General features: G+C 42.1%; 1 protein-coding gene across 17 annotated transcripts; it reads right to left on the bottom strand.

The window, feature by feature from the left end:
- LOC311035713 (piggyBac transposable element-derived protein 5-like) lies at positions 1 to 25802 on the bottom strand. 17 transcript variants are annotated; one of them, XM_084044097.1, is made up of 15 exons: positions 25766 to 25802; positions 23237 to 23314; positions 20357 to 20428; positions 19586 to 19681; positions 17271 to 17342; positions 16218 to 16316; positions 13779 to 13850; positions 12142 to 12213; positions 11288 to 11359; positions 8950 to 9033; positions 5997 to 6119; positions 4917 to 5015; positions 3127 to 3724; positions 468 to 1574; positions 1 to 89 (listed from the first exon to the last, which is right to left on the bottom strand). In XM_084044097.1, the coding sequence occupies exons 1-14, from the start codon at positions 25794 to 25796 to the stop codon at positions 488 to 490; spliced, it is 2655 nt and encodes an 884-aa protein (XP_083900223.1). In that variant the 5' UTR covers positions 25797 to 25802; the 3' UTR covers positions 1 to 89; positions 468 to 487. The 17 variants fall into 17 exon arrangements, with proteins under 17 accessions (XP_083900223.1, XP_083900214.1, XP_083900226.1 ...); XM_084044088.1 differs by lacking the exon at positions 1 to 89 and having other exon boundaries at positions 466 to 1574; XM_084044100.1 differs by lacking the exon at positions 1 to 89 and having other exon boundaries at positions 466 to 1574; positions 11288 to 11356.
- Between the last annotated feature and the right edge of the window lie 645 nt (positions 25803 to 26447).

Here is a 26447-nt window from a genome sequence, read left to right as displayed (position 1 = left end):
GGCAGTTAAAGAGTTAAAAGGAAATGGTTAAGGAACCTGAATCGTTAAAATCCTAAAAGGAGGCCAACCGTAAGCTTTAGTGCAGGGGTCTTCAACGTTTTCAGCCCAAGGACCCCCTAGCTGAGAGAGAGATGAAGCAGGGACCCCCTCTATATTGTATAAAATTGTGTTTCAGAAGATTTTTTCCCCCCTCTTTTTTCCCTCTACACCTCTATACCTCTTTGCCAAAAAATAGCCGATCTACAAGCTCACAACGCCTCGCGTTGGCGTTGTCGCGAGGCGTTGTGAGCTTGTAGATCTGCTATTTTCAGCTAATGTTCCCCCCCAGAATAGGGATGCTAGGGTTCAAGTGGTTAATGTAAAAAAAAAAGAAAATCCTCTCACACTAAGGCGGACCCCCTATAGTAGCTCTGAGGACCCCCCTAGGGGTCCCGGACCCCCTGTTGAAGACCTCTGCTTTAGTGTACAGTATGCCATCATCATCACCCTACAGGAACCGACGGACGTGTTTGCCAAAGCACTCCATGTGCAGGGCCTCGTCGCACTGTCTGCAGCCGTAGACGGTGCGGGTGGCGCTCCGGCACTCCTTGCACATCTTCCTCTTGTCGAAGACCTTCTCGAAGTCGTGCTCCTCCGTGGGGGGTCCCTCGGGCGCCGAAGAGACCCGGGGAGCGCGCCTCGTCGTCACCGGCACGGTGAGCTCCTGCGCCAGGTCCTCCAGCCAATACTTGTAACCCCTGTACTTGGTCGTGAAGGGTTTTCCTCCGACGCTCTTGGCGGCGATGTACCCGTTGTAGCACGTGACGGACAAGAAGAAGAAGAAGATCCTCCTCCACCATTTCTGCGAGCGATGCTGGAACTGATAATACCCCACCATCTGCTCCAGCAGATCCACGCCCTTCACGTGCTTCTGGTAGTCGGAGATGCACGCCGGCACCACGGCCTCGGGCTGGTTGTTGGACGCGCTCTTCTTCCTCTTCACCGAGCCCTTCTCGGTGGGATCGTGGTAATTGGACAGCACCGAGAAGAACTTGACGTCGTCCTGCCAATAGCAGAGCGTGAGGTCGTCCTTCTGGGCGACTTTGATTTCGGGATTGCCCAGCCAGGCCTCCTCGGTCGTCTGGTTCTTCAGGAACCCGCATCTGTTGGAGCGAACGTCGCCGCAGGCGTTCAGTCCTTGTCTCTTCATCTCCTGGAAGAGCTCCACCCCGGAGAAGGCGTTGTCCATGAAGACGGACAGGTGAGAGCCGTAGTACGGTCTGGCCAGATCCATGACCACGTGCTGGGCGAGAGCCCTCTCCTGCGTCCGCCCGCGACCCGTGCAGACTTGGAAGTTTGTGACGTAGCCGGTGGAGCTCTCTGCCATGACCCACACCTTGACGCCCTGTTTCGTGTGCTTGTGGGGGTGATACCGATTTCCGAATTTCACCATGGTCTCGTCCACCGTCACGGAGCCGTTCACTTCGTAGAGCGACTGGAACTTGCTGGAGAGGTAGTCGAGAAACCATCGCATCTTCCACAGCCGGTCTGAGCGGTCCACGTCGTCTGCGTGGTTATCTTGCAGATGGAGATACCTGAAAATACACACAGATATTCACGCACGTATATGAGTTGCTTTGGATGAAAGCAAATATGACGCACTTGAAGGGATAGTTCACCCCCCAAACAAATTCTATCGATTAGTCACCCCATTCATTCAATGGGAATTCATGGGTATTTTTTTTTTGTTTTTGTCGCATTCCTAAGCCAATAATTTGATGACCGGCAGCGGTTCCGGTAGGAGACACAAAGAGACTCTTTGTGTCTTTGTGTCTCCTAACGGAACCACTGCCGGTCATCAAATTATTGTCGTTGTTATTATCCATGAGAAATTATTATATGGTGTATATTGCTTATTGTCTCCGCCAGGAGACTATTGTTTTCGTTCTCGTCCTTCCGTGTGTCCACCAAGCTAACATTGGTCAAGCTTCATGTGACACGTGACAATATGTTGAAAGGGTGTGCTTTGATTGGCTAGCGAGACGCATGACGAAATAGGGCCCTATAAATAGGTGTTAAACATTGTTTACATGTTTCGAAGTGACATCAGTGCCATCAACCAAGCTAACATTGGACATGTTAGCTTGGCTGATTGAACATGTTAGCCAAGCTAACATGTTCTAATCCTTAGATGTTCTAATCTAAGAATCAGAACATTCCTAGAAAACTATGGTTAAAGATAGGGTAAATGATTTCCTTTGGTTAAAATAGCACGGGGCTGCTGGCGGAGACTTGTGCTCCGAGGAGCACATTTTCTAGTTCGTATTGTATTGGTGTCGGGCAGACGCCACTTAAATCCATATTTTAATTTTGTAAATGAATGCCCTATGTTGTCATACTACAGTGTCACGAAAATAGTGAAAATAGCAGAACTACAAGCTCAAATCGTGTCTCGAGCTTGTCGTTCTGCTATTGTTGAATTTGAATCCCGAAATGCAACCGTTTTCGACGAATGGCGTTTCCACTCAACAGCAACAATATTACACTGTAGAGCAGAGGTCTTCAACAGGGGGTCCGGGACCCGTAGGGGGTCCTCAGAGTTACTACAGGGGGTCCGCCAAATCTTTGTGTGATTTTTACATTAACCACTTCAACCAAGCATCCCTATTCTGAGGAGAACTTTAGCCAAAAATAGCAGATCTACAAGCACACAACGCCTTGTAGATCTGCTATTTTCGGCTAAGTGGTTTAGTATAGGGGGGGAAAAGAGCAGGCTAAGTAAAGAGTCAAAGGTCAGGTTTACTAAGTATTGTTTAAGTGCATGGTTACATGTCAGGAGATACACATCAACATGAATCCAACATGATAGAGCTGTGAAACAAGTCTATGAAGCTGCCTATGAAATCTATGAAAAAATAAATATTCTATACAATATATAATGGGGCGGGGGTCCCTGCTTCATCTCGCTCTCAGCCAAGGGGTCCTTGGCATGAAAACGTTGAAGACCCCTGCTGTAGAGTACTTTTTAAACTTGTGTGATGATAAAAGATACTACTACTATCATCATATCATCATTTATTATCATCATCGTTATAATTAGCATCATCAGCAAACAATTAGACTATTACCATTATAATTTATTATTACCTCCAAATCATGGCAAATCTGTCCCGTGACATTAGTTGGGAAAAATTGGTTTGGAAAAGCCATTTAGTCTTTCGCCAGTAGTCTCTCCTGGTCGGCAGCTTGAGAATCCCCATGGCGATGCACAGCCCGATAAAAGTCTTCATTTCCATCACGGAAACGTCCGCCCACTTTTTCTCTTTTCTGGACGTTTCCGCCAATCTGCTCCTGCTCTCCCGTGCGTACGCGTTCGTCTCCGTCACAAGTCGCAGAAACAGCTCCTCCGTGAACATCTTGGAGAACACCTGCAACGGCGTGGCGCCGTCCGGCAGGTCCACCTTCAGCCCCGGCTCGCGGTCGAACGCTCTCTTCTCGCGCGGGTGGTAATCCTGCGTCTTCCAATCCGCTTGGAACTCGCCGACGTCCACCTCTTCGTCTTTGACCAGCACGACTCTCATCCACTCGTTCTCGGGGTCGGCGGGCATTCCGAACTCGTCGAAATAATTGCCACCGCCGCCGTCGAAATCCTCGATGTCACTGCCTTCGCTCATTGGCCCCTGTTCCTCGATTGGCCCCTGTTGGTCCAGTGGCCCCTGTTCCTCCCCTGTCACTTGCAGAGTCGCTAAAACAAGGTAAAAAAATAACATATTATTAATAATAATAGAGAATAATGAGTGGTGGTTTACCATAGAGCAGGGGTCTTCAACGTTTTCAGGCCAAGGACCCCCTAGCTGAGAGAGAGATGAAGCAGGGACCCCCCTCTATATTGTATAAAATTGTGTTTCAGATTAAAGTTTTTTTTTACTTAGTCTGCTATTTTTTCCCTCTACACCTATAGCCTCTTTGCCAAAAGTAGCAGATCTACAAGCTCTCAACGCCTCGCAGCGCGAGGCGTTGAGAGCTTGTAGATCTGCTATTTTTGGCTAATGTTCCCCTCAGAAAAAGAATTCTAGGGTTCAAGTTAATGTAAAAAAAAAAAAAATCACACAAAGATTTGGCAGACCCCCTATAGTAGCTCTGAGGACCCCCTAGGGGTCCCGGACCCCCTGTTGAAGACCCCTGCGATAGAGGGCGCTCTTCCGCGGCCTGTGAATAATCCCAGCATCACCCAAGAAGAGTAAACCCAGACATCACGTGATCACAACAAAATTAAGCTGGTTTCGTTTAGCGTTATAGGATTTATAAAAAAAATCTAATTTTCTCTGCTTTCTGTTCCTTTTTGGCAAAAAACAAGCCACGTTCAACTGCCCATAACTATGGGACGGATTATCGCGACGGCACGCTTTTTTCAAGATTCAATTTATCCCCTGAGCAAGCAGGCAGGCTCTATAACCTTCGCACCATGGGAGATCAAGCTTTCTATGCAGCTGCCCCCCGGCTGTGGAACTCACTCCCAGACCATCTCAGAGCTCCACAATCCGTGAACACTTTTAAGAGAGCACTAAAAACCTACCATTTTAACAAAGCATTTGGTTAGCTTTTTAAGTCGGTTTTAATAACCCTGTCTCTCCTTTTTAAACTTGTTTTTAAACATATTTTAATCCTGTTTTAGACTTTTTGTTTTGGATTATGTTGCAAATGGTTTTCTTTATCTGTTTATTATGTACTGTAGCACTTTGAGGTTTGTTTCAAATGTAAAGTGCAATACAAATAAAATGTATTATTATTATTATTATTATTATTAGCTCTATGGTAAAGATTTCAGGACTTGTGCAGGGCACCGGGTTCATTGAGCAGAAATAATAACATGAGACCAGAAACGCCTGGTCGAAACAAGAACAGAAACATGGAAAGAAAGACGGCATGAAACTTACTGATGTCCCAGTCGTCTTCAGGCTCCTCCTTGACAGCGACATCAGTGGCTGGGTCTGGAGAGGTTATCTTCACCTGCAGTCTGGACTCCACACACTGGCCTGGAAGGAATTTAACAAGGACTTTAATAGTAAGGACTTTTGATACATAATTACTTACATAACCTCAGGGAATGAGTCTCCCCACAATCCTCGACTCGCAAACCTCCAAGCTCTTCGAACACTAACCTCCTAAAAAAAAAACACCTACGTACCATGGGCGAGACCGGGGCCTTCAGCTCTAGCCTGGCATGGCCAGACTAAATATCACTGCGTAGATCTCTGTGTGGAACCCGCAATTCCAAGGGGAAAATTCAAAAAACGCCTCTGGTGATAAACCCGCCCCATATTTGCAGATTATAGTCGGTTGACTCTTTTAAGAGAGGACTAAAGACCTACCTTTTTAACAAAGCATTTGTTTTATCTACACTGGTGTTACCTCTAGGCTTTATGCCCTCATGTTTTAAATGTTTTGTTCAGTTTCTTAGATGTTTTTAGTGGTGTGATGATTCTTTTTTTATGCATTTGCTTATTGTAGCACTTTGAGATTTTCACAAATGTAAAGTGCATTATAAAATTTAAAAAAATCCATTATTATTATTACTAAAAAGCCGTGCTGTTAAGTGAATAATCTCAACATCAAAACACCCGAGAAGCAGCGTGGAAGCATCTTTTTCTATTTATAATAGGTGATGGCAAAATGATCTACTAGAAATATGGCAAATATGGTTTGTCAACATTGTAGGAAGCAACTTAACTTCCTAGTTCCTACTGCAACTACAGCATGGAGGGGTTGGGGCAAGGTATGGTTAATTAATTAATTGGCTATTCAAAAATAGCAGATATACAAGCTCGTAGCGCGGCACCGAGTGCCGCGCTATGAGCTTGTAGATCTGCTATTTTTGAAAAATCGTGAAAAAATATTTTTTTATACATTTTTCAAAAAACTGTTAGGATTTAGATTTTTTTTAAGAATGGCCTCAGGTCTTAAGGAAGAACACATCAAGAGACTCTGATGTGTGTGTCAGAGAGAGAGAGAGTCACCTGCAGAGCTGCTGATGGAGACAGACGTCAGAGCAGACTGTGCTGGAGGAGAAAGTGGATCCAGGTCTTCGTGAGGCAAGTCTGTAGCTCCATCTATGGCCCTCATGGAAGCTGCATACAAGTCTGAGTCCAATATAAAGATCTATTTATTATTATTATTATTATTATTATCATATTGTTATATTCACCAAAGAAAACTAACAAGTGAATAACTTTACTGGCCCGGAAACAGTAGTGAGAGACTGCTAATCTGTTCACTGAGCCTTTATCTAGACCAGTGGTTTTCAACCTTTTTCATGCCAAGGACCCCTAAATTGATATACATTTGGCCGCGGACCCCCATCGGAAAATGTTGTGCCAGGGACCCCCCTAGAAGCAATGATTTTAGTTAAAAATGTTCGCTTTAAAAAATATATATGTTCAAAGATTTGCACACATTTTCAAGATTTTTTCAAAAATAGCAGATCTACAAGCTCATAGCGCGGCACTCGGTGCCGCGCTATGAGCTTGTAGATCTGCTATTTTTGGATAGCCAAAGCTAAGTGGTTAAAATGATTGTGACGCTATGTTAACTAATTTTGCTGGGGACCCCCTGGCAGCCCCCCCCAAGGACCACTGGTGGTCCCCGGACCACTGGTTGAAAACCACTGATCTAGACCATGGGTTTTCAACTGGTGGTCCGTGGACCACTGGTGGTCCGTGAAGGTATTGCATGTGGTCCCTGATCATGCATTTAGTAATGTAGGAAAGTGAAGATTTGTATTATATTTAATTTTATCGACCACTAGTTGAGAAACAGTATGATGTATGATGACGCATCAATGTTGTCAGTTACTTGGAAGTCAAATGTCAACTTCCACAGAAATGGGAGTTAGAATTTCAAGGGAAACTGTACCCGTACCGGTTTACCTGGTTGAGTCATCATTAGTAGGAAACGTGCCCATATCAATTGCATGTGCTTGCTCATACATATGTTGCAATGAATCAGTTATAAGACAAAGATTTGGCTCGCAACTCACTTTGATGCTCCAGGTTTTATTTCAAACAAACAGCTGATACATGTATCAGCTGTTTGTTTGAAATAAAACCTGGAGCATCAAAGTGAGTTGCGAGCCAAATCTTTGTCTTATTACTACTGTTTTTACAGTTAAAGCTCAGCACCAAGGAACGGAGGATGTGCGTTATTTATGTTTCGCAATGAATCAGTTAACATGAGTTTAATATGGAAGGTTCAGAGAACAGAATAGGGGCAACCATGGGAAAGGAGTGGATCAGTGGTTCTCAATCTTTTCCTGAGCTCTGGACCATTAGCATATCTCAGTTAGATAATGACTGTTAAGGGCTTGATTTAATTCACCTCAAATTAACACATTAAATTAAGGCCTTAACAGTCATTGTTTAATTTCAAGCTCCCCCCCCCCACACCACGCCCATATCCCCCCTCCCAACACAACAGTGGTCCCCAGGTTGATTCTCAGTCAGGGTGGTGGTCCCTGGTTCATAATCAGTTGAAAACCCATGATCTAGACTTTTCACTGAGCCTTTATCTAGACTTATAGATGTATCTTATGTACATGACTGGCAATATTCTCTCTCTCACAATATTCTCTTTCTTTCTCTCTCTCTCTCTCCGTCTCTCTCTCACAATATTCTATTTCTTTCTCTCTCTCTCTCTCTCTCCGTCTCTCTCTCACAATATTCTATTTCTTTCTCTCTCTCTCTCTCTCTCTCTCTCTCCGTCTCTCTCTCACAATATTCTATTTCTTTCTTTCTCTCTCTCTCTCTCTCTCTCTCTCTGGAGTATTTCTAATTTTCAATACTTCTACTCCACTACATATCTCAGAGGGCAATATTGTGCTTTTACTCCACTACAATGATTTGAAAACTTTAGTTACTAGTTACTTTGCAGATATACATTATTTATTATATCATCAAACATACATTAACCACTTTAGCCCTATTAGTCACTAGATACTGTACCAGCATCGGAACAGCTGGCGATACTGCCTAAAACGCTGGCATCGATATCGGCGAGTATGCCAGTCGATGCCGATCCTATGCCCACGTCATTGATCACACATAAATGTTTAATTTACAGTAATATTTTGAATGTTGATGTTGCACGACTGTACTATTACTGTCTTACTGTACTATTCAGTGGTTCTCAGCCAGTGGTCCGGGGACCACCAGTGGTCCTTGAGGAGTTTCCAGGTGGTCCCCAGATAAATGATGTAGAGTTGGTAACCAAATGGACCATTATAGATCTTTAACTCTTGAGAGCGTAAAATGAAACCAAATGGACCCGTAAGGGTCCATTTGGTTTCATTTTATGCTCTCAAGAGTTAAATTATTGTTAAACACCTAAATTACTTAATTTACAAGAAGTCTACACAATTAGAGAATGTAGAAGAATTGTTATTTTGAAAAAATCTTATCCAATGATAACAAAATATTCCAAGTTTTGGGTCTGAGAGGCTAAGATCTCATCAAATGGTTCCGTGGCTCAAATGGCGAATACATAATGGACCTGTATATGAAATAGGTTGAAAACCACTGATTTACATGATTATTTGAATAACTTGGAGCTGCACCTTAACTCTCTCAGTGCCAATGAAATAAAACAATTATTGCGAACTGTGCCAACATTTTTTTTTATTTTTTAAGTAAAAAAAAGTGCTTAGGAAGCGAGATACAGCCCTTTTCAGTTATAAGTTAAACAAGGAGTGGATGGAGCTGCAAATCTTCAGATAATGATATCTTGGGTTCTGAACACTTTAAAAAAAATATATATATATATATATATTTTTATTTTTTTTTAACTCGGGATTTTTCGTTCTGGCAGGGAGGGTATTCAGTAAAAACTCGGGATAACTCGGGGTCTGGCACTGAGAGAGTTAACTTATTATGAATGGAGTTTTCAGTGAGAGTCAGTGTCAGAGAATGAGAGAGTCACCTGAAGAGCTGACGGATGGTGGAGCAAGCCTAGCCAGGTCGTCGTGAGACTCGTCTATAGATCCAAATATGGCCTTGATGGAAGCTGCAACACATTCAGTGAAAAAGGGCAGACTGGTAAGTCATCATATACAAAAGTCTGAGTCCAATATAAACATCTGTTTATTATGATTATATTTTTATATTCACCAAAGAAAACTAGAGAATAACTTTACTGGCCCAGAAACAGTAGTGAGAAAAAAAAAATAGATTTCTTTGGGTTATTCAAAAATAACAGATATACAAGCTCATAGCGGATCTGCAATTTTTTGGAAACATCATGGAAAATGTGTGCAAATCTTTCTATATATATATTTATTAAATGTTTTAAAGCGAACATTTGTAACTCAAATCTTTGTTTCTGGGGATTCTACAAATGTCTTCTAAATCCTAACAGTTTTTTTTTTAAATAACGTTTGTTGCTATAATATCAGTGGTTCTCAAAAATGATATGTATTTGGCCGTGGACCCCCATCTCAAAATATTTTGTTCCAGGGACCCCCAGAAGTTGTAACAAAGTTAAAAATGTTATACAAATAAATATATTCAAAGATTTGCTAAAATGTATTTTTCACTTTAAAAAAAAATATATATATAGAAAGATTTGCACATTTTCACGATTAAAAAAAATAACAGATCTACAAACTCATAGCGCGGCACTCGGTGCTGCGCTATGAGCTTGCATATCTGCTATTTTTTGAATAGCCAAAGACATCTTAAAATGACACAGATGCGTTCCCTGTCTTAAAGGGTCAATCCTGAGAACTTGACCGGAGTGGTATTACCGAATGTAACCACTTGGTGTCCCACTTGACTCAGGAATATAATGACAGAGCATGAATGAATGACAACAGAGCGATGGTCAGTCACACTGTTTTTGGTTTCTCACAACCATTCCGCTTCACTTTCCTTCTTCTAAAGTTTAACATAATGTATATATATAATATGACTTTTCTAAAGCAGTTTACATGTTGCCTCATTTAGGGGTTTTCATTTTATTTTTCTCTCACCACCATCATCTGCTTCAAGTCCAAAATGTTGCCATATTGCCAGTTTACATTGTCTATGGCACTAAATTAGTTGCTGCCCTGTCACCTCACCTCTTGTCACGCCAATGTTTGCAGGAGTACAGTAATTAAAGGTAGGTAAAATGATATGTTTTGGTTAAAACAAAAGAAAGTTCAGGTTAACCCAGGGTTCCCACACATTTTTACCAATGAATTTCCAAAACTTTTCCAGAATATTTAACCCAATTTCCAGGCCTATATAAACAATCATTCAGCGCAATAATGAGTCTATTACTCCTATGTGCAATGCCCAAAGACAGGCAGTGCAAAAATAAAGCATAGAATATAGAATGGTATAATTAAATTCCAAATTTCGTCCCAAATTTACTAACTAACTAACTACGCATCATGCTGCCGCTCGCTTCGAGCTTGTAGATCTGTTCTTTTTGTCATGTCCGGTAATTAGGCTGCAATCACGAAAAACTACTTATGTTACATATTTTGTGTAATGTTATGCATGTTTTGGAAAATGTTTTTTATTAACAAAATCAATAGCCAAAAGCAATGCATAGCCAAATATCTTTCCAGGACCCTTGACAACTTCCAAACCTTTTCCAGGACTGGAAAAAGTGTTTTCTAATTTCAAAATGTTTCCAGGAATTTCATGACCGTGGGGACTTTGTTAACCTGAAAATGAATTTTCATGGAGACTCCTGTTACTGAACAAACACTCTATGGCAATAAGTACTCAGAATATAGAGCTGTTTAACACTCATTTTAACCAAAGAAAATCACTTAGCCTTTAACCCACTGGGACCTGGAACTGTGCCATTTTTAGATTTGAGCTAAAAAGCATTATTTTACACTTTGGCTATTCAAAAATAGCAGATATACAAGCTCATAGCGCGGCACCGAGTGCCGCGCTACGAGCTTGTAGATCTGCTATTTTTGAAAAATCGTGAAAATGTGTGCAAATCTTTGAATATATATATTTTTAAAGCGAACATTTTTAACTCAAATTGTTGCTTCTGGGGGGTCCCTGGAACAAAATATTTTGATGGGGGTCCGCGGCCAAATACATATCATTTTGGGGGTCCTTGAAATGAAAAAGTTTGAGCACCGCTGATATAGAAACATACGTTTTTTTTTTAGAATAAATATAAAATAAATAAACTGTGGCATGCTGCCAGATGAACCCAACATGTGTTTTTACTCTCATAACAACATAAGAACCTCACACTTGCAGGCAGTGAGCAAAAAGCAGCCCTTCCTCCCTTGCCCCGACCGACTCACCGGTTTCACCAGGCTTTCCTTTTCTCACAGTACTCCTCCTGACCCGAGTCTCTGTTTTATCATGAAGGTCTTCTAGGGAGAGGGAAGGAGACTGTTTTAGCATAGAGCAGGAATTATGTTCAATATGAGCGGCTGGCTAAATAATATATATCAGTTTCGGGATCAAAACAATGGCTCTCGACGCAATTGGTTAGACCTACAACCAACTACCAATTACAGTCTCCCATATTTGAATACTGGGCCCTGATTGGTCACCCCAGACCTCGGGAGCAGGAAATGGATTCACAATGGAGCGGTGCCAGACCCAAATCGCCGATTTGACGCAGATGCGTTCCCGGTCTTAACCCATTAAGACCTGGAACTGTGTCATTTTTAGATTTGAGCTAAAAAGCATTATTTTACACTTTGGCTATTCAAAAATAGCAGATCTACAAGCTCATAGCGCGGCACCGAGTGCCGCGCTACGAGCTTGTAGATCTGCTATTTTTGAAAAATCGTGAAAATGTGCGCAAATCTTTGAATATATATTGTTTTAAAGCGAACATTTTTAACTCAAATCTTTGCTTCTGGGGGGTCCCTGGAACAACATATTTTGATGGGGGTCGGCGGCCAAATACCTATAATTGTGGGGGTCCTTGACATGAAAAAGATTGAGCACCACTGATATAGAAACATACGTTTTTTCAGAATACTGTTGAGATTTAGGAGACATGTAGAATCGGCTTCAGGTATCAATGGGTTAAAGGGTCAATCCTGAGAACTTGACCGGAGTGGTATTACGAATCGATTTGACCAGACGAATCTACACTGGCAGATTCGTCTGGTCCCAGGCTACTCCCCCTTCCCCGACTCACCGGTTTCAACAGGCTTTCCTTTTCTCATAGTACACCTCCTGGCCTGAGACTCTCTTTTATTATGAAGGGCTCCTGGGGAGAGGGAAGGAGACTTTTATTATGAAGGGCTCCTGGGGAGAGGGAAGGAGACTTTTTTGACATAATAGCAGGAATTATGTTCAATATGAGCGGGTGGCTTAAAAAAAGCCATTCTAGGTGTTTTTGTTACACAGAGCAAGAGGGTAAAATACATGGACCACGGGGTCCATTTTGTTCCATTTCTATCCTCTCTCTCCGAGTTAAATTTACACTGGTAGATCTGTTGTAAGTAAACATCAAACACAATAAGCCCCCCAATCGGCATTTGAGTCAACAAACCGTTCATTTTACCGATTGTGACGTAACATTATATGATAACACAGATATTTGTCTGTGCGCCGATGGGTGCCTGTTGATGCTTTGTTTGTCTCAGCCTTGTACAGCACTTTGGTCAGCTTTTTATGTTTGAAATGTAATCTATAAATAGACTTTGATTACCGAGCGAGGAGGACCTGCACACAGACAACCCGACCAGTTACCAACAGATGACGGGCGGGATGGAGAAAAACGCACGGTCGGTGGCCGAAGATAAAATCGAGAACTGGATCAAGAAACTCTGGTGGTTCTGGCAACATGTTTTGGCTAAATATGCTTCAGTTTTACAAATGCGTGAGTCGCGACCGAGTGCTACAATATTTTCATTCGTTTCATTGATAAGATCACATCAGCAGCACAATGAATAAAGAATAAAAACTAGAAAATGTGCTCCTCGGAGCACAAGTCTCCGCCAGCAGACTTGTGTTGGGAATGTTCTAATTCTTACAAAAAATAGAACATGTTACTGTGTCATAGTAACATGACACACTGTCTGTATAAGTGTCCTATCCGTCCTGTCTGTATAAGTGTCCTATCCGTCGTGTCTGTATAAGTGTCCTATCCGTCGTGTCGGTATAAGTGTCCTATCCGTCCTTTCTGTGTAAGTGTCCTATCCGTCCTGTCTGTGTAAGTGTCCTATCCGTCCTGTCTGTGTAAGTGTCCTATCTGTCCTGTCTGTGTAAGTGTCCTATCCGTCCTGTCTGTGTAAGTGTCCTATCCGTCTGTCGGAAAGGCGACATGTAACCACTAAATGTTAGCTTGGCTGATGGCACTGATGTCACTTCGGAACGTGCACCGCAGCGCTCCGAAGTGACTCATCTATTTATAGGCCGCTATACGCCATGCGTCTCACTAGCCAATCAGAGCACACTCTTTCAACGTATTGTCACGTGTCACGTGAGGCTTGACCAATGTTAGCTTGGCCGAGGGGACGGGGGACGGAAAGTGAAAACATAGTCTCCTGGTGGAGACAATAAAAAAAAGTGTGGGGTAGCCAAAAATAATTCCCTCATAATGTGGGGTTGTGGTATCAAAATGTGCGTCTTTTGCGGCAGTGATACCACATTATAGAATGGAAACTGCCGGTGCAAAAATGTGTAAAAATAGCCCTCAGCAGATTAGTCTGGCAACGCTCGTTTGTGATCGGATTTAGCTGCCCCCAACGTTGTGGGGGATAAAATAAAAACCTCACACCTGCAGCCAGTGAGCAAAAAAAGAAGCCCCTCTCCCTTGCCCCGACTCACCGGTTCCAACAGGCGTTGCCTTTATCACAGAACACCTCCTGGCCTGAGGCTCTTTTTTATTAGGAAGGGCTTCTAGGGAGAAGGAAGGAGACTTTTATTATGAAGGGCTTCTAGGGAGAAGGAAGGAGACTTTTATTATGAAGGGCTTCTAAGGAGAAGAAAGGAGACTATTTTGACATAAAACCAAACTGTAGAAATGAGTAAGAGTGCATGAGTGAGCATGCATGTATGAGGTGTTACATCAAAGGGATAGTTCACCCCCAAAATGACTTTTTTTCCTATTGATTAGTCACTTGAATTCAAGGATTTTTTTTTTAGTTTTTGTCTCATTCCTAAAGGCAATAATTTGATGACCGGCAGCGGTTCCGGTAGGAGACACACAGAGTCTCCCTTGTGTCTCCTATACCGGAACCGCTGCCTACCGGTCCGCTGGTCATCAAAGTATTGCCTTAGGAAAGCGACAAAAACAAAAAAATATCCATGAATTCAAGTCTCCATGAGGTGACTAATCCATAGAAAAAAAGGACTTTTTTTGGGGTGAACTATCCATTTAACATTCATCAGAATGTCAGTTTACAATGTGGGTATTTAGCAGATTCTCTTATCCAGAGTGACTTACAATAAGCAATATTAACACATACATAGAATCCAGAGAGACAGTGTAGTGCCCCAGTAAACTAGGATCACAGGTAGGGTGACCACCCGTTAGAGCATTGGTTCTCAAAGTGGGGTCCGGGGACCCCTAGGGGTCCTTGAGGGAGTTCCAGGGGGTCCCCAGCTAAATTATAGATTAGGCACCAAACGGACCCTTATGGGTCTGTAACTCTGAGAGTGTACAAATGGAACCAAATGGACCCTAACGGGTCCATTTGGTTCCATTTGTACACTCTCAGAGTGAACATAGATTTTACAATATAAATTGGGGTCCAAGAGAGAGAAATGCCATTCAATGGGGGTCCGTAGCCCTATTGCATGTCAAACTGGGGGTCCTTGAAATTTAAATGGTTGAAAATCACTGCTAGAGCCGTAAAAAAATCTTCTCTTATGGGGGTCCCTGGCAAATCTTTTCAAATGGGGGTCCGCGGGATAATAAGTCTCAATTTGGGGGTCCTTGACATGAAAAAGTTTGAGAACCACTGCGTTAGAGGGTAGCATGGGTCCAAAAAATTGGACCCGAACCGAAACGGATCCGAGGATATTTGAACCGAACCGAACGGACCCTAGAAAGAAATCAAATTTACTGGACCCCTACCCGAAACGGCACCGAGAATGATTGGATCCGGTCCGAAACGGAGCCTATTAAAATTGGACCCAATCTTAAATGGACCCGCGGAAAATGGAGCCGATCCGGCCGGGTCTTTAGACCCGAACCGTGTCCGATGCTATATTATGCTTATTTTCTCCATAACATCGAGACTGGTCGTGTCAGCGAGTCACCGCCACCCTCCCCCGCCTCTCCGAGGCGAGCTACAGCGAGCGGAGGGTTGTGCAGAAGTTGAACAGCTACGTTTTCACAGACTTTCATATCCCTCCAGCCTCAACCTATAAATTAACATAGGATTCAGGAATGAGCCTAAATGCATATCAATTGTCGATTGTGTGACCTGTCCTGTTGTAGGTGTTAAAAATGAAATGAATAAAGTGGGCATGAGTGAACTGCTGCGCAACGAATACCAAAACTATGAAAACGCCCGCTCGCCCCAAAACACAGTTGCCCCACGGAAAATCCGGCGGTATTCGCCTGGTATTCCTAAACATATCACTAAACTATGCCTAAAACTAACCTTATTCCTAATCTTAACATCAGTAAAACTATGCCTAATCCTAAACCTATTTCTACCCTTATCCTCAGTAAAACAAGTACAAGAATACAAGAACCGCTGGTCCGCCTGAAAAATCCCTGCGCGACACCGTCGCCCAACTTTCACCACTTTATCCATTGCAGACAGACAGTCACTGTGCTTGCATAATATCCACGACCCACACGTGTTCGGGTCTCTTTATCGAGCAATTGGGTCCGGCTTGGTTCAGATTCTATCATTGACACCTCGGAAAATCCCGGTTCTGTTTATCAACACCGAGCCAACACCCTACTCAGCGCTGATTAGGGGGAGTCTCAGCTGTGTTGTGGCGTATCAAAAATAGCAGACATACAAGCTCAGACTTGGTCAAGCCAGGCTGAATGCGCGTTCCGCTCCGTTCACGTCGTCCCTCAGTAGACCTCATGTTTAGGGCTGTCACCATTACAAATTTAAGTTGACGACTAATTGTCCAGAACCCAAGATAACGTAATCCGAAGATTTACGGCTCCATTCACTTCCTTGTTAACTTATTATTTTAAACTTTAAAATTCTGGATCTCGGCTTCTGTGTTTTACTTGTATTGTATTTTTGGCGAAACATGCTATTTTCAACTGTCAGTATTGCTACATTTACTCACCGGTTTCAACAGCCTTTGCTTTTCTCTTCGTACACCTGCTGGCCATTGTCCCTTTTTTATTATGAAGGTCTTCTTCTTCTTCTTCTTCTTCTCCTTCTTCTAGGGAGAGGGAAGGAGACTATTTAGACATCACACCAAACTGAATGGTCAGGGCTACTTATTGGAATGATGACATAACATTTACATTCTATTAGAAACAAAGTGTTCACTACAAGAGGGCAGTTCTCGTTTTCCAGACATTAGACTCATCCCTACATCAGGGGTCTTCAACAGGGGGTCCGGGACCCCTAGGGGGTCCCCAGAGTTACTACAGGGGGGTCCGCCAAATCTTTGAGTGGTGGGAAACATTAGCCGAAAATAGCAGATCTACAAGCTCACAACGCCTCGCGCTGCGAGGCGTTGTGAGCTTGTAGATCAGCTATTTTCGTAGAGTCGATGTAGAGGGAAAAAGAGCAGACCAAGTACAGAGCCAACGGTCAAGTTGACTAAATATCGAGGGTTAACTATCTGAAAACATGAATCCAGCTATCTATGAAGACTATGAAAAAGTTTAATCTGCAACACAATTTTATACAATATGTAGTGGGGGTCCCTGCTTCATCTCTCTCTCTCTCAGCTAAGGGGTCCTTGGCCTGAAAACGTTGAAGACCCCTGCCCTAGATCTTGCTTCATAACTGTTTGAAGTACAAAACATTCACTTATTTTCGTCCAGGACCCAAGATAACGCGATGGCAGAAGCTACCTGCCAGCATTAGAATTAGAACATGGAGAACATGGAGACGATTATGACACGATTATGCAAAAATAATTGCGATTATCTCAAATAATTGCAATTAGACGATTATAATATGTGATAATTGTGACAGGCCTACTCATGGTATACTTAGCACATATTTACTGGTCCTGAAATGAAGAAGAAGTGCTTACGAGCAAGTAAGCTCATAAAATAAATACTGCTGCTGTAATAGAACAGAGAGAATACTTTGGGGGCGCAATAGTGGATAGACTGAATGATGTGTAAGTACCCCCAAAATATAGGCTACATTTACTCACCCGTTTCAACAGGCTTTTCTTTTTTCACAGTACACCTCCTGGCCCGAGTCCCTCTTTCATTAGGAAGGTCTTCTAGGGAGAGAGAAGGAGACTCTTTTGACATCTCTCTATACTACAATTAGCGCCGGCTAGGTGGAATGTGAGAAAAGGCTAGGTCGGCCTGCTCGCACATCACACGTCTAATTGCCTCCACATTTTCCACTAAAATCTAGCATTGTTTTTTGCTTCACATCGTCTGCTTGTAATTGTTCACTTAAGATGTTTGTTCCATTGTTTGGCCCATGTTTTTGTCAGTAGGCGGCGTGGAGCGGAAGTGCACCAACGCGATATGCGTCACCGGCTTCGGATGCTGTCAATGCACCGAATGGGACATTATCGTGTTTAATCAGACTATTGATTAGTCTGAGTAGGTGAGATACTGCTGACCTACCCACGTTTAATCAGACTATTGATTGGTGAGACACTGGCGGGGCTCAGTAGGTGTTCGCTCACCCCAAAACATGATTTACGATTCTGTGCCTATCGGTACAGAACTCGGACGGCGCTGAGTCGGCTCAAGCGAACTTCGCAGCGTTCGGCGCGGCAACTCGCTCGCTCGCTTTAGCTCGCTCGGTGGTGCCTCTCGTGTGCTCAAGTTTGCTTGAGACGGCGCGCCTCCGACGCGGTCCTAAAATATACTTTATACAAAACACCTACTGAGCCCCGTGGGTAGGTCAGCATCTCACCAATCAATAGTCTGAATAAACGTGATATAATGTCCCATTCAGTGCATTGACAGCGTCCGAAATTGGTGTATATGTGTCATACTTTTCGAGCTACACAGCGCATGGGTGGAGCGTGCACACGGACACAGCTGTTTCAACGAAAAACAAACAAACACGGCCCGACATATTATAACTCTATGAACACGCCATCACTTTCAAATCAATGGTGCCTTTTGCTGTATTGCAGAGGTCTTCAACAGCGGGTCCAGGACCCCTAGGGGGTCCTCAGAGTTACTACAGGGGGTCCGCCAAATCTTTGTGTGATTTTTACATTAACCACTTCAACCAAGCATCCCTATTCTGTGGAGAACTTTAGCCAAAAATAGCAGATCTACAAGCGCACAACGCCTCGCGCTGCGAGGCGTTGTGTGCTTGTAGATCTGCCATTTTCGGCAAAGTGGTTTAGTATAGGGGGGGAAAAGAGCAGGCTAAGTACAGAGTGAAAGGTCAGGTATACTAAATATTGTTTAAGTGCATGGTTAAATGTCTGGAAATACACATCAACATGAATCCAACATGACAGTGCTCTGAAACAAGTCTATGAAGCTGCCTATGAAATGAAATCTATGAAAAAATAAATATTCTATACAATACATAATGGGGCGGAGGTCCCTGCTTTATCTCGCTCTCAGCCAAGGGGTCCTTAGCCTGAAAACGTTGAAGAACCCTGCTGTATTGTACAAACATACTGGTGGAATTGGGACACTTGGCGAAACCTGGCCACAGCACAATGTATTTCAATCAAGGGGCCAGCCTGAGATTTTTACAGTGACGCCAATACGGAAGAGAAAGTTTAAAGACCCCTTAACAGACGACGTCACACTGATAAGAACCAGAATGCGTGCAACCAGTATGCGTGCAATGAAACCCCTTCTATCAGGTATCGCTAGGACGCGCCTCACTAGCCAACACAGAAGAGGGGGTTGGGGTGTTCTGAAACCAGCGCACCCCGAAACAACCGGTTGGGAATTGATTGCGTGAAACAATCACCTGTGCGTCCAGTCTCAATGTTAGTAAACATATAATTGGTCTATATGAATGGCCTGTAGTTTCACTGTTTTACCCCTGCAGGTGTCAGAAAGAATTTATCTCAATGAAAGCGGATGGGTTTTTGACAAACTTTAGACTAGATTTTCTTACCTTAATAAAAATTGTCATAAATTCTATATGCTTCCAGTCGCTAGTTTAAAGTCTCCTTTCAATCATCATGGTATGCGTTTTGCTAAATTATGGTCCCATTTATTTTAAAATTGACGATAAAGTAGGTTATGCTCTAGGAGGGGCGGGATCATTTGATTGACAAGCTACACAACCGATAGCATTCATTTCCGGTTGCAAAGGATATGACGCGATATGACGCGATATTGAAAGATTGCACACAGCTGAACAATCGGCTTAATTTTCGGTCTGTAGAAACCAATGGCGTGACGCTGTCCCTTCTTTTTGTACAGTCTATGATTTCAATGTGCGCACAAACTTTTTTTATGGCCACAGCGGAACAAAATCTTCTGTGTGCGCGGCCAGTCAGACAGTATTGCTACGTTTACTCACCGGTTTCAACAGGCTTTGCTTTTCTCTTAGTACGCCTGCTGGCCATTTTCCCTTTTTTATTATGAAGGTTTTCTTCTTCTTCTTCTTCTTCTTCTTCTAGGGAGAGGGAAGGAGACTATTTAGACATCAAACCAAACTGAATGGTCAGGGCTACTCGTTGGAATGATGAAATATAACATTTACATTTTATTGGAATCAAAGCGTTCACTACAAGAGGGCAGTTGATGTCTGATGGCAGTGTTGCCCGATTTTGGCAAGCCCAAAATAAGCTACTAGGCTAAGTTTTACCACTTTACATCAGCTATTTGAAAATAGCAACGTGTCGCATTGCGACGCTTTATGAGCTTGTAGATCTGCTATTTTCACAAAATATTGAGGAAAAAAGTGAAATATTTTGAATATTTTCGAAACACAAATATGGTACAGGGGGGGTACAAAATTCACAAAATATTTTCAGATGGGGGTCCGCGGACAATTATATATTAATTTGGGGGTCCTTCACATCGCAAAATGTGAGAACCACTGGCTTAAACAATATTAGGAAGCAAGCAAAAATAAACAATATATCTCTGCACTGTACACGCTTGCCAACAAAAAAAAAGAAGGAAATATCTTTAACAAACATCAACAGACCCTATACTTGAATATCATCAGCCCGCTGGTCCATGAATTCAAGTCTCCATGGGGTGACTAATCCATAGAAAAAAAGTAATTTTCGGGGTGAACTATCCCTTTAATCTAAGTTGACCCTCCCCCTTTGCCCTGGCTCACCGCTTTCAACAGGCTTTTCTTTTTTCATAGTACACCTCCTGGCCAGAGTTCCTCTTTTACTAGGAAGGTCTTCTAGGGAAAGGGAAGGAGACAATTTAGACATCAAACCAAACTGAATGGTCAGGGCTACTTATTGGAATGATAAGTAGCTATAAGCATTTACTCTTTTTATTTATCATATTTATGAACGAACGATCAAAGCAGAAATGATATTAGTAACACATTCATTCAGAACGTCAGGGTGCATGTGCGCGCAACACACATATACCGAGTGCCGCACTATGAGATTGTAGATCTGCTATTTTTTGGGAAAAAATCGTGAAAATGTGTGCAAATCTTTGAATATATATATATATATATTTTTAAAGCGAACATTTTAACTCAAATCTTTGCTTCTGGGGGTTCTACAAAAGTCTTCAAAATCCTAACAGTTTTTTGTTTACTTATGTTGCTATAATATCAGAGTGAAAAAGTTAGAATATGGAGATACAGTAGAACGATCTCCCCCCCCCCCCCCAGCATAGCTTGTGAAGGATGCTAAGATCTTGGTAAATAGGGGGTCAGGTCATTTGATGGCAGCACAGTGGAATTAGACCCCCAGCACAGCACCTGCTTCTTGTAGGTATGCATGCATGTATGAATATGCATTACAACAGTGGTTCTCAACCTGCGGGCCGGGACCCCCAGGGGGATCCCCAAATGATTTGGGGGGGGGGGGGGGTCCCCAGATGACAGTGAAGTGACAATTTAAGAACTTTTAAGACCTTTTTTAGTACCTCAAAAAGAAAGAAAAGAAAATGTCCATTACTGCATCAAAAGTAATCAACATACTATAGTATAAAAAATGGTCAATTGCCATGTCATCAGTGCCCATACCCGAGGTGGGGTTGGCGAAAGGGCCTCTCTGTGTGGAGTTTACATGTTCTCCCCGTGTTCCCTAGGGTAGTTAATACCCTCACAAAAACATGCAGTAATCCTGGTCACTATACTGCCTCGCTCTGGCCAGCCGGGGCGCCTGATGGAGGGGAAGAGAACTGGTTGGAATAACGTGTTCCTTCCACGCGCTACGTCCAACCAGAACTCTCCCGTCAGGTGACAAGAAGGTCAGTTAGCTCTCATGCATTGAAGGAGGCATGAGCTCCGCCCTGACCTCCCTAGGTTGGCAGAGGGAAGGTAGTGCCCAGGATTTAATAGACAATTGGCACTGGGTGTAAAATAAATTGGGTTACAAAATCGTGGGATAAAAATGTAGGGGGGGAAAAAATTGTCAATTGGCTAAATTGTCAAATAATATAAGAAAGAGGCAAACATTGTGAAAATAGCAGATCTACAAGCTCATGTGTGTGTGTCTGTATTTGTGTGTGTGTGTGTGTGTGTGTGTGTGTGTGTGTGTGTGTGTGTGTGTGTGTGTGTGTGTGTGTGTGTGTGTGTGTGTGTGCGTGTGCGTGTGTGCGCGCGTGTGCGTGTGTGTCAGATCTGCTATTTTCCCTATATATATATATATGGAAACGAAAATTGAATGCCTCAACTCAAACAATTCCAAGTGCTTGTCAGGGTGGTGGGGGGTCCCCAGTTAAAAAATATGATTCTTTTGGGGGGTCGCGGCCTGAAAAAGTTGAGAACCACTGCATTTCAACAATCCTTCTCCCCTTTCTCCTTTTCTTTCACTGGTCTTTCTCTCCTCACTCAGTGTGTTGTTCTCTTCACCCTTTTAGCGGTGCTCTTCCAGAAGACAAGACAAAGGCCATTGAGTTGAGGAGTCCAGGGCGGGCCGCCGTGACTATTGTGTTCTCTAACAAAGTTAGCTTGGTGCTGGTGAATGTTGTTGTTAGTGATGTGTCGTTCATGACCGATTCGTTCAAAAGAACTAGTTCATTGCCGTGAACGAGCTCGTTCACTTTCTGAAACTGTTACGTTCACGCGCGACGCTCCCACGATGGTGTTTTACACACATTATAAAACATACATTAACCACTTTAGCCATATTTTATACCTAGGCTATTTGAAAATAGACGATCTACAAGCTCCGTGAGCTTGTAGATCGGCTATTTTCAAACATGTTAGCACTTTTACTTTTGGTACTTTAAGTATATTTTGATGCCAATACTTTTGTACTTTTACTCGAATAAATATTGAACACTAGAAAATAGCGCTACTGAACGAGAACGTGAACGAATCATTTGAACGAATCATTGCCGTGAACGTGAACGAAATCGCTCACTAAAATGAACCTTTTTTCCCACCACTAGTTGTTGTGACCTAACTGTCTCTGTGCATAAGGATAATCATCACCACTGCTGTCTATCAGCAGAGTGACTTTGTTTCAATACGTGTTAAATCAGAGCTGCTTTAACCCATTAAGACCGGGGTCGCATCTGTGTTATTTTTAGATTTCTTTGGCTATTCAAAAATAGCAGATATACAAGGTCATAGCTTGTAGATCTGCTATTTTTGAATAATCGTAAAAATGTGTGCAAATCTTTGAATATATATATGTTTTAAAGCGAACATTTTTAACTCAAATCTTTGCTTCTGGGGGGGTCCCTGGAACGACATATTTTAAGATGGGGGTCCGCGGCCAAATACATATAATTTTGGGGGCCCTTGACATGAAAAGGTTTAAGAACCACTCATTATAGCAACATAAGTTTTTCTAAATACATTTAGGATTTAAAAGACATTAGTAGAATCCCCCAGAAGCAAAGATTTGAGTTACACAAATGTTCGCTTTCAAGAATATATATTAAAAGAATTGCAAAAATGTTCACGTTTTTTGAATAGCCAAAGAAATATAAAATGACACAGATTCTTTCCCGGTCTAAATGGGTTAAATGCATCATGGTAAGTAAGTACCCCAAAATATAGGCTACGTTTACTCACCAGTTTCTTCAACAGGCTTTCCTTTCCTCTTAGTACACTTCCTGGCCATTGTCCCTCTTTTACTGTGAAGGTCTTCTTCTAGGGAGAGGGAAGGAGACTATTTAGACATCAAACCAAACTGAATGGTCAGGGCTACGCGTTGGAATGATGAAATAACATTTACATTTTATTGGATTCAAAAATGTTCACTACAAGAGGGCAGTTCTTCTAGTTTCCAGACAATAGGCTCATCCCTATAGGTCTCGCTCCATAACTTTTTGAAGTACAAAACATTCACCATGATCCCATACTCGGAGGGAACTGTGACATCCTTATTGGCTGGTTGGGGGTCAAACAATGTCGACCACTGACCTTAGTTTAATGGCAGGATCAAAACCAGTGTTGCCAGATTTTGCAAGAGACACATGCGGCCAATGTGTCGCATTGCGGCGCGTTGTGACTGTGAGCTTGTAGATATGCTATTTTCACAAAATATTGAGAAAAAAAGTTTTTTTGCAATTTTTTTGCACATTTAACAACGTATTTTGTGACAGGGGTCCCTGTCTAAAATATGTTCAGATGGGGGGTTCGCGGACAATTATATATCAATTTGATATCGCAAAATATGAGAACCACTGGTTTAAACAATATTAGGAAACTACACTTTAGAAACAAGCCCCCAAAAAAACCCACATATTGACAAGTAACTTTACAGGAAAACAAGCCGCTTATAATAAGCAGACATGGCAACACTGATCAAAACTCATGATTAGGGCTGTCATAATTAAAAAATTACAAAATGTAAGTTGATGGTTAATTGTCATACAAATAATTGTGATTAACTATTTAATCAAATTGTTGGCGCTGAATATTAGAAAATTCTGAATACAAATAACATGTGTACATGTGTAATAACAATAACAATGTTTCCAAAAAAAATCCAAATATCCTTTTCATTTTTTATTTTTTTTAAATAACAGAGCTACAAGCTCACAATGCATCGCATAGCCAATGTATATACAGTAGGTTTAAAGTGGTTTAAAGTGGATATAGGGCATAGCAGTAGCGGCCATTTAGTGGAGCCACAGATCGAAAGCCCATTCATTTTTACCGAAAATATTTATATATTTAGTTTTAGGGCCTAAAACTAAATATATAAATATGGGCTCCTGGTGAATCATGACCATAAAACATTTGATTCTGTGTCAAAAAATACTTAAATATTTATTTATATTATATACTATATTCTATTTAAAAAAAACGAATATGTTTTGACTCAGAATCAAATGTGTTGGGTCATTATTCACCAGGAGCCTGGATGGCTTGATTCCAGGCTTAAAGGGATATTTCACTTTCAAAAAGACTTTGAGTCATTTTATCGTCTAGGCTTTTGTGAACCCCCCAGACAGTTTTTAAGTTGCCCGATTCAGTATTTAGATATTTGATATTCATTTTATCAGACACACCCCCTTCCTATACAAACCCATTATAACTTCAAACTCCATTTTATCAAAAACACCCGTCCTTGGTTCTGGTGACTCATACCGCAACTATTTTTTGGGGAAAATGAAAAAAATAAAATACAATAAAAAAATGTAATAAAATAAATGAAAACATTAATCGGAAAAACACGGACCCCCTCATGCATTAGGAGGGCAGGGTGAGTCACCAGAACCAAGGACGGGTGTTTCTGACGAATCTAACATGTTTAAAATGGAGTTTGAAGTTACAATGGGTTTGCATAGGAAGGGGGCGTGTCTGATAATATGAATATCAAATATCTAAATACTGAATCAAGCAACTTAAAAACTGTCTGAGGGGCTCACAAAGGCCTGAGTAGACGATAAAATGACCAAAAGTTCTTTTGAAAGTGAAATATCCCTTTAATATTTTTTATATCAATATTTTCGGAAATCTCTATGGGAAAAATGAATGGGCTTTCTATCCATGGAACCACAAAATGGCCGCCACTGGCACTGCTATGCTCTGATTGATTGATTGGATAATTAGTAGTTTGCAAAAAAAAAAAAAAAGCACAGGAAAGTACAGCTCAATACAAGGTCTGGGGGTTTTGAGTAAGCCTATGGCTTGTTTCCATTGGGGTCCTTTGTACTCAATTCAAATGCTTCTTTTGTACTCGTCTTCGTAGACCTGGTTGCTTATTTCTCTCGCAAAATATGGCAACACTGCTTTGCTTCTAACGTGCACGAAAAACACATGATTCTGAATATTTACAACCGTTTCAAAAAAGCTCTGCTGTTCCTATGACAATCACTCACGCACGCACGCACACGCGCGCGCGAGCTACATTAGCTTAGCTGCGTTAGCTTAGCTGCATTAGCTTAGCATCACCCAGCTCCACTGTGTTAACACACACACACACACACACACACACACACACACACACTATACACAGTGGAGATAAAACGCCAACAGCCTGATGATAAATAATGATCTCCATGAATAGAATAAACCTCTTTATGTCATTATGGTGTGATATAAACACATATAAAGATAAACTAACAGCATTAAAAGGTTTTATAAACTGACCAGAGGTCTTCTTCTTCTTCTTCACAACCATGTTGAATTGTTATTGTTGTTACTCACTCACTCACTACGACGGGAAGCAGCTGGGGTCAAAATGAGCTCGTTACCGCCCCCTGCTGCTCCGGGGGAGGGTCAATCACTCACATCCCATATCGCAGGGGTCTTCAACGTTTTCAGGTCAAGGGGCCCTAGCTGAGAGAGAGATGAAACAGGGACCCCCTCTATATTGCATAAAATTGTGTTTCAGCTTTTTTGGTTTACTTGGTCTGCTCTTTTTTCCCTCTACACCAAACACCTCTTTGCCAAAACTAGCAGATCTACAAGTTCTTGGCTAAAGTTGTCCTCAGAATAGGGATGCTAGGGTTCAAGTGGTTAAGGTAAAAAAAAAATCATATCACAAAAAGATTTAGCGGACCCCCTGTAGTAACTCTGAGGACCCGCTAGGGGTCCCTGTTGTTGAAGACCCCTGCCATATCGATGTGTGATGCTGATACTTTTTCATGTCAAGGATTGATTGATTGATTGATAGATTGAATACTTTATTAACAATTTGCAGAAAGCCTATCGCTTGTTTCCATTAGGGTCCTTTGTAGTCAATTCATCGAAACATTAATGACAGACAAATATACACTACTAGGCAAAACATCATATAAACGAGTAGTAATCAAAAAGAAAAATATGTACA

Source organism: Gymnoscopelus microlampas (genome assembly GCF_963454915.1).
Source record: "Gymnoscopelus microlampas genome assembly, chromosome: 20".
NCBI lineage: Eukaryota > Metazoa > Chordata > Actinopteri > Myctophiformes > Myctophidae > Gymnoscopelus > Gymnoscopelus microlampas.
The sequence above is the reverse complement of the archived record's forward strand: the minus strand, read 5'-3'. Positions and strand labels throughout refer to the sequence as shown.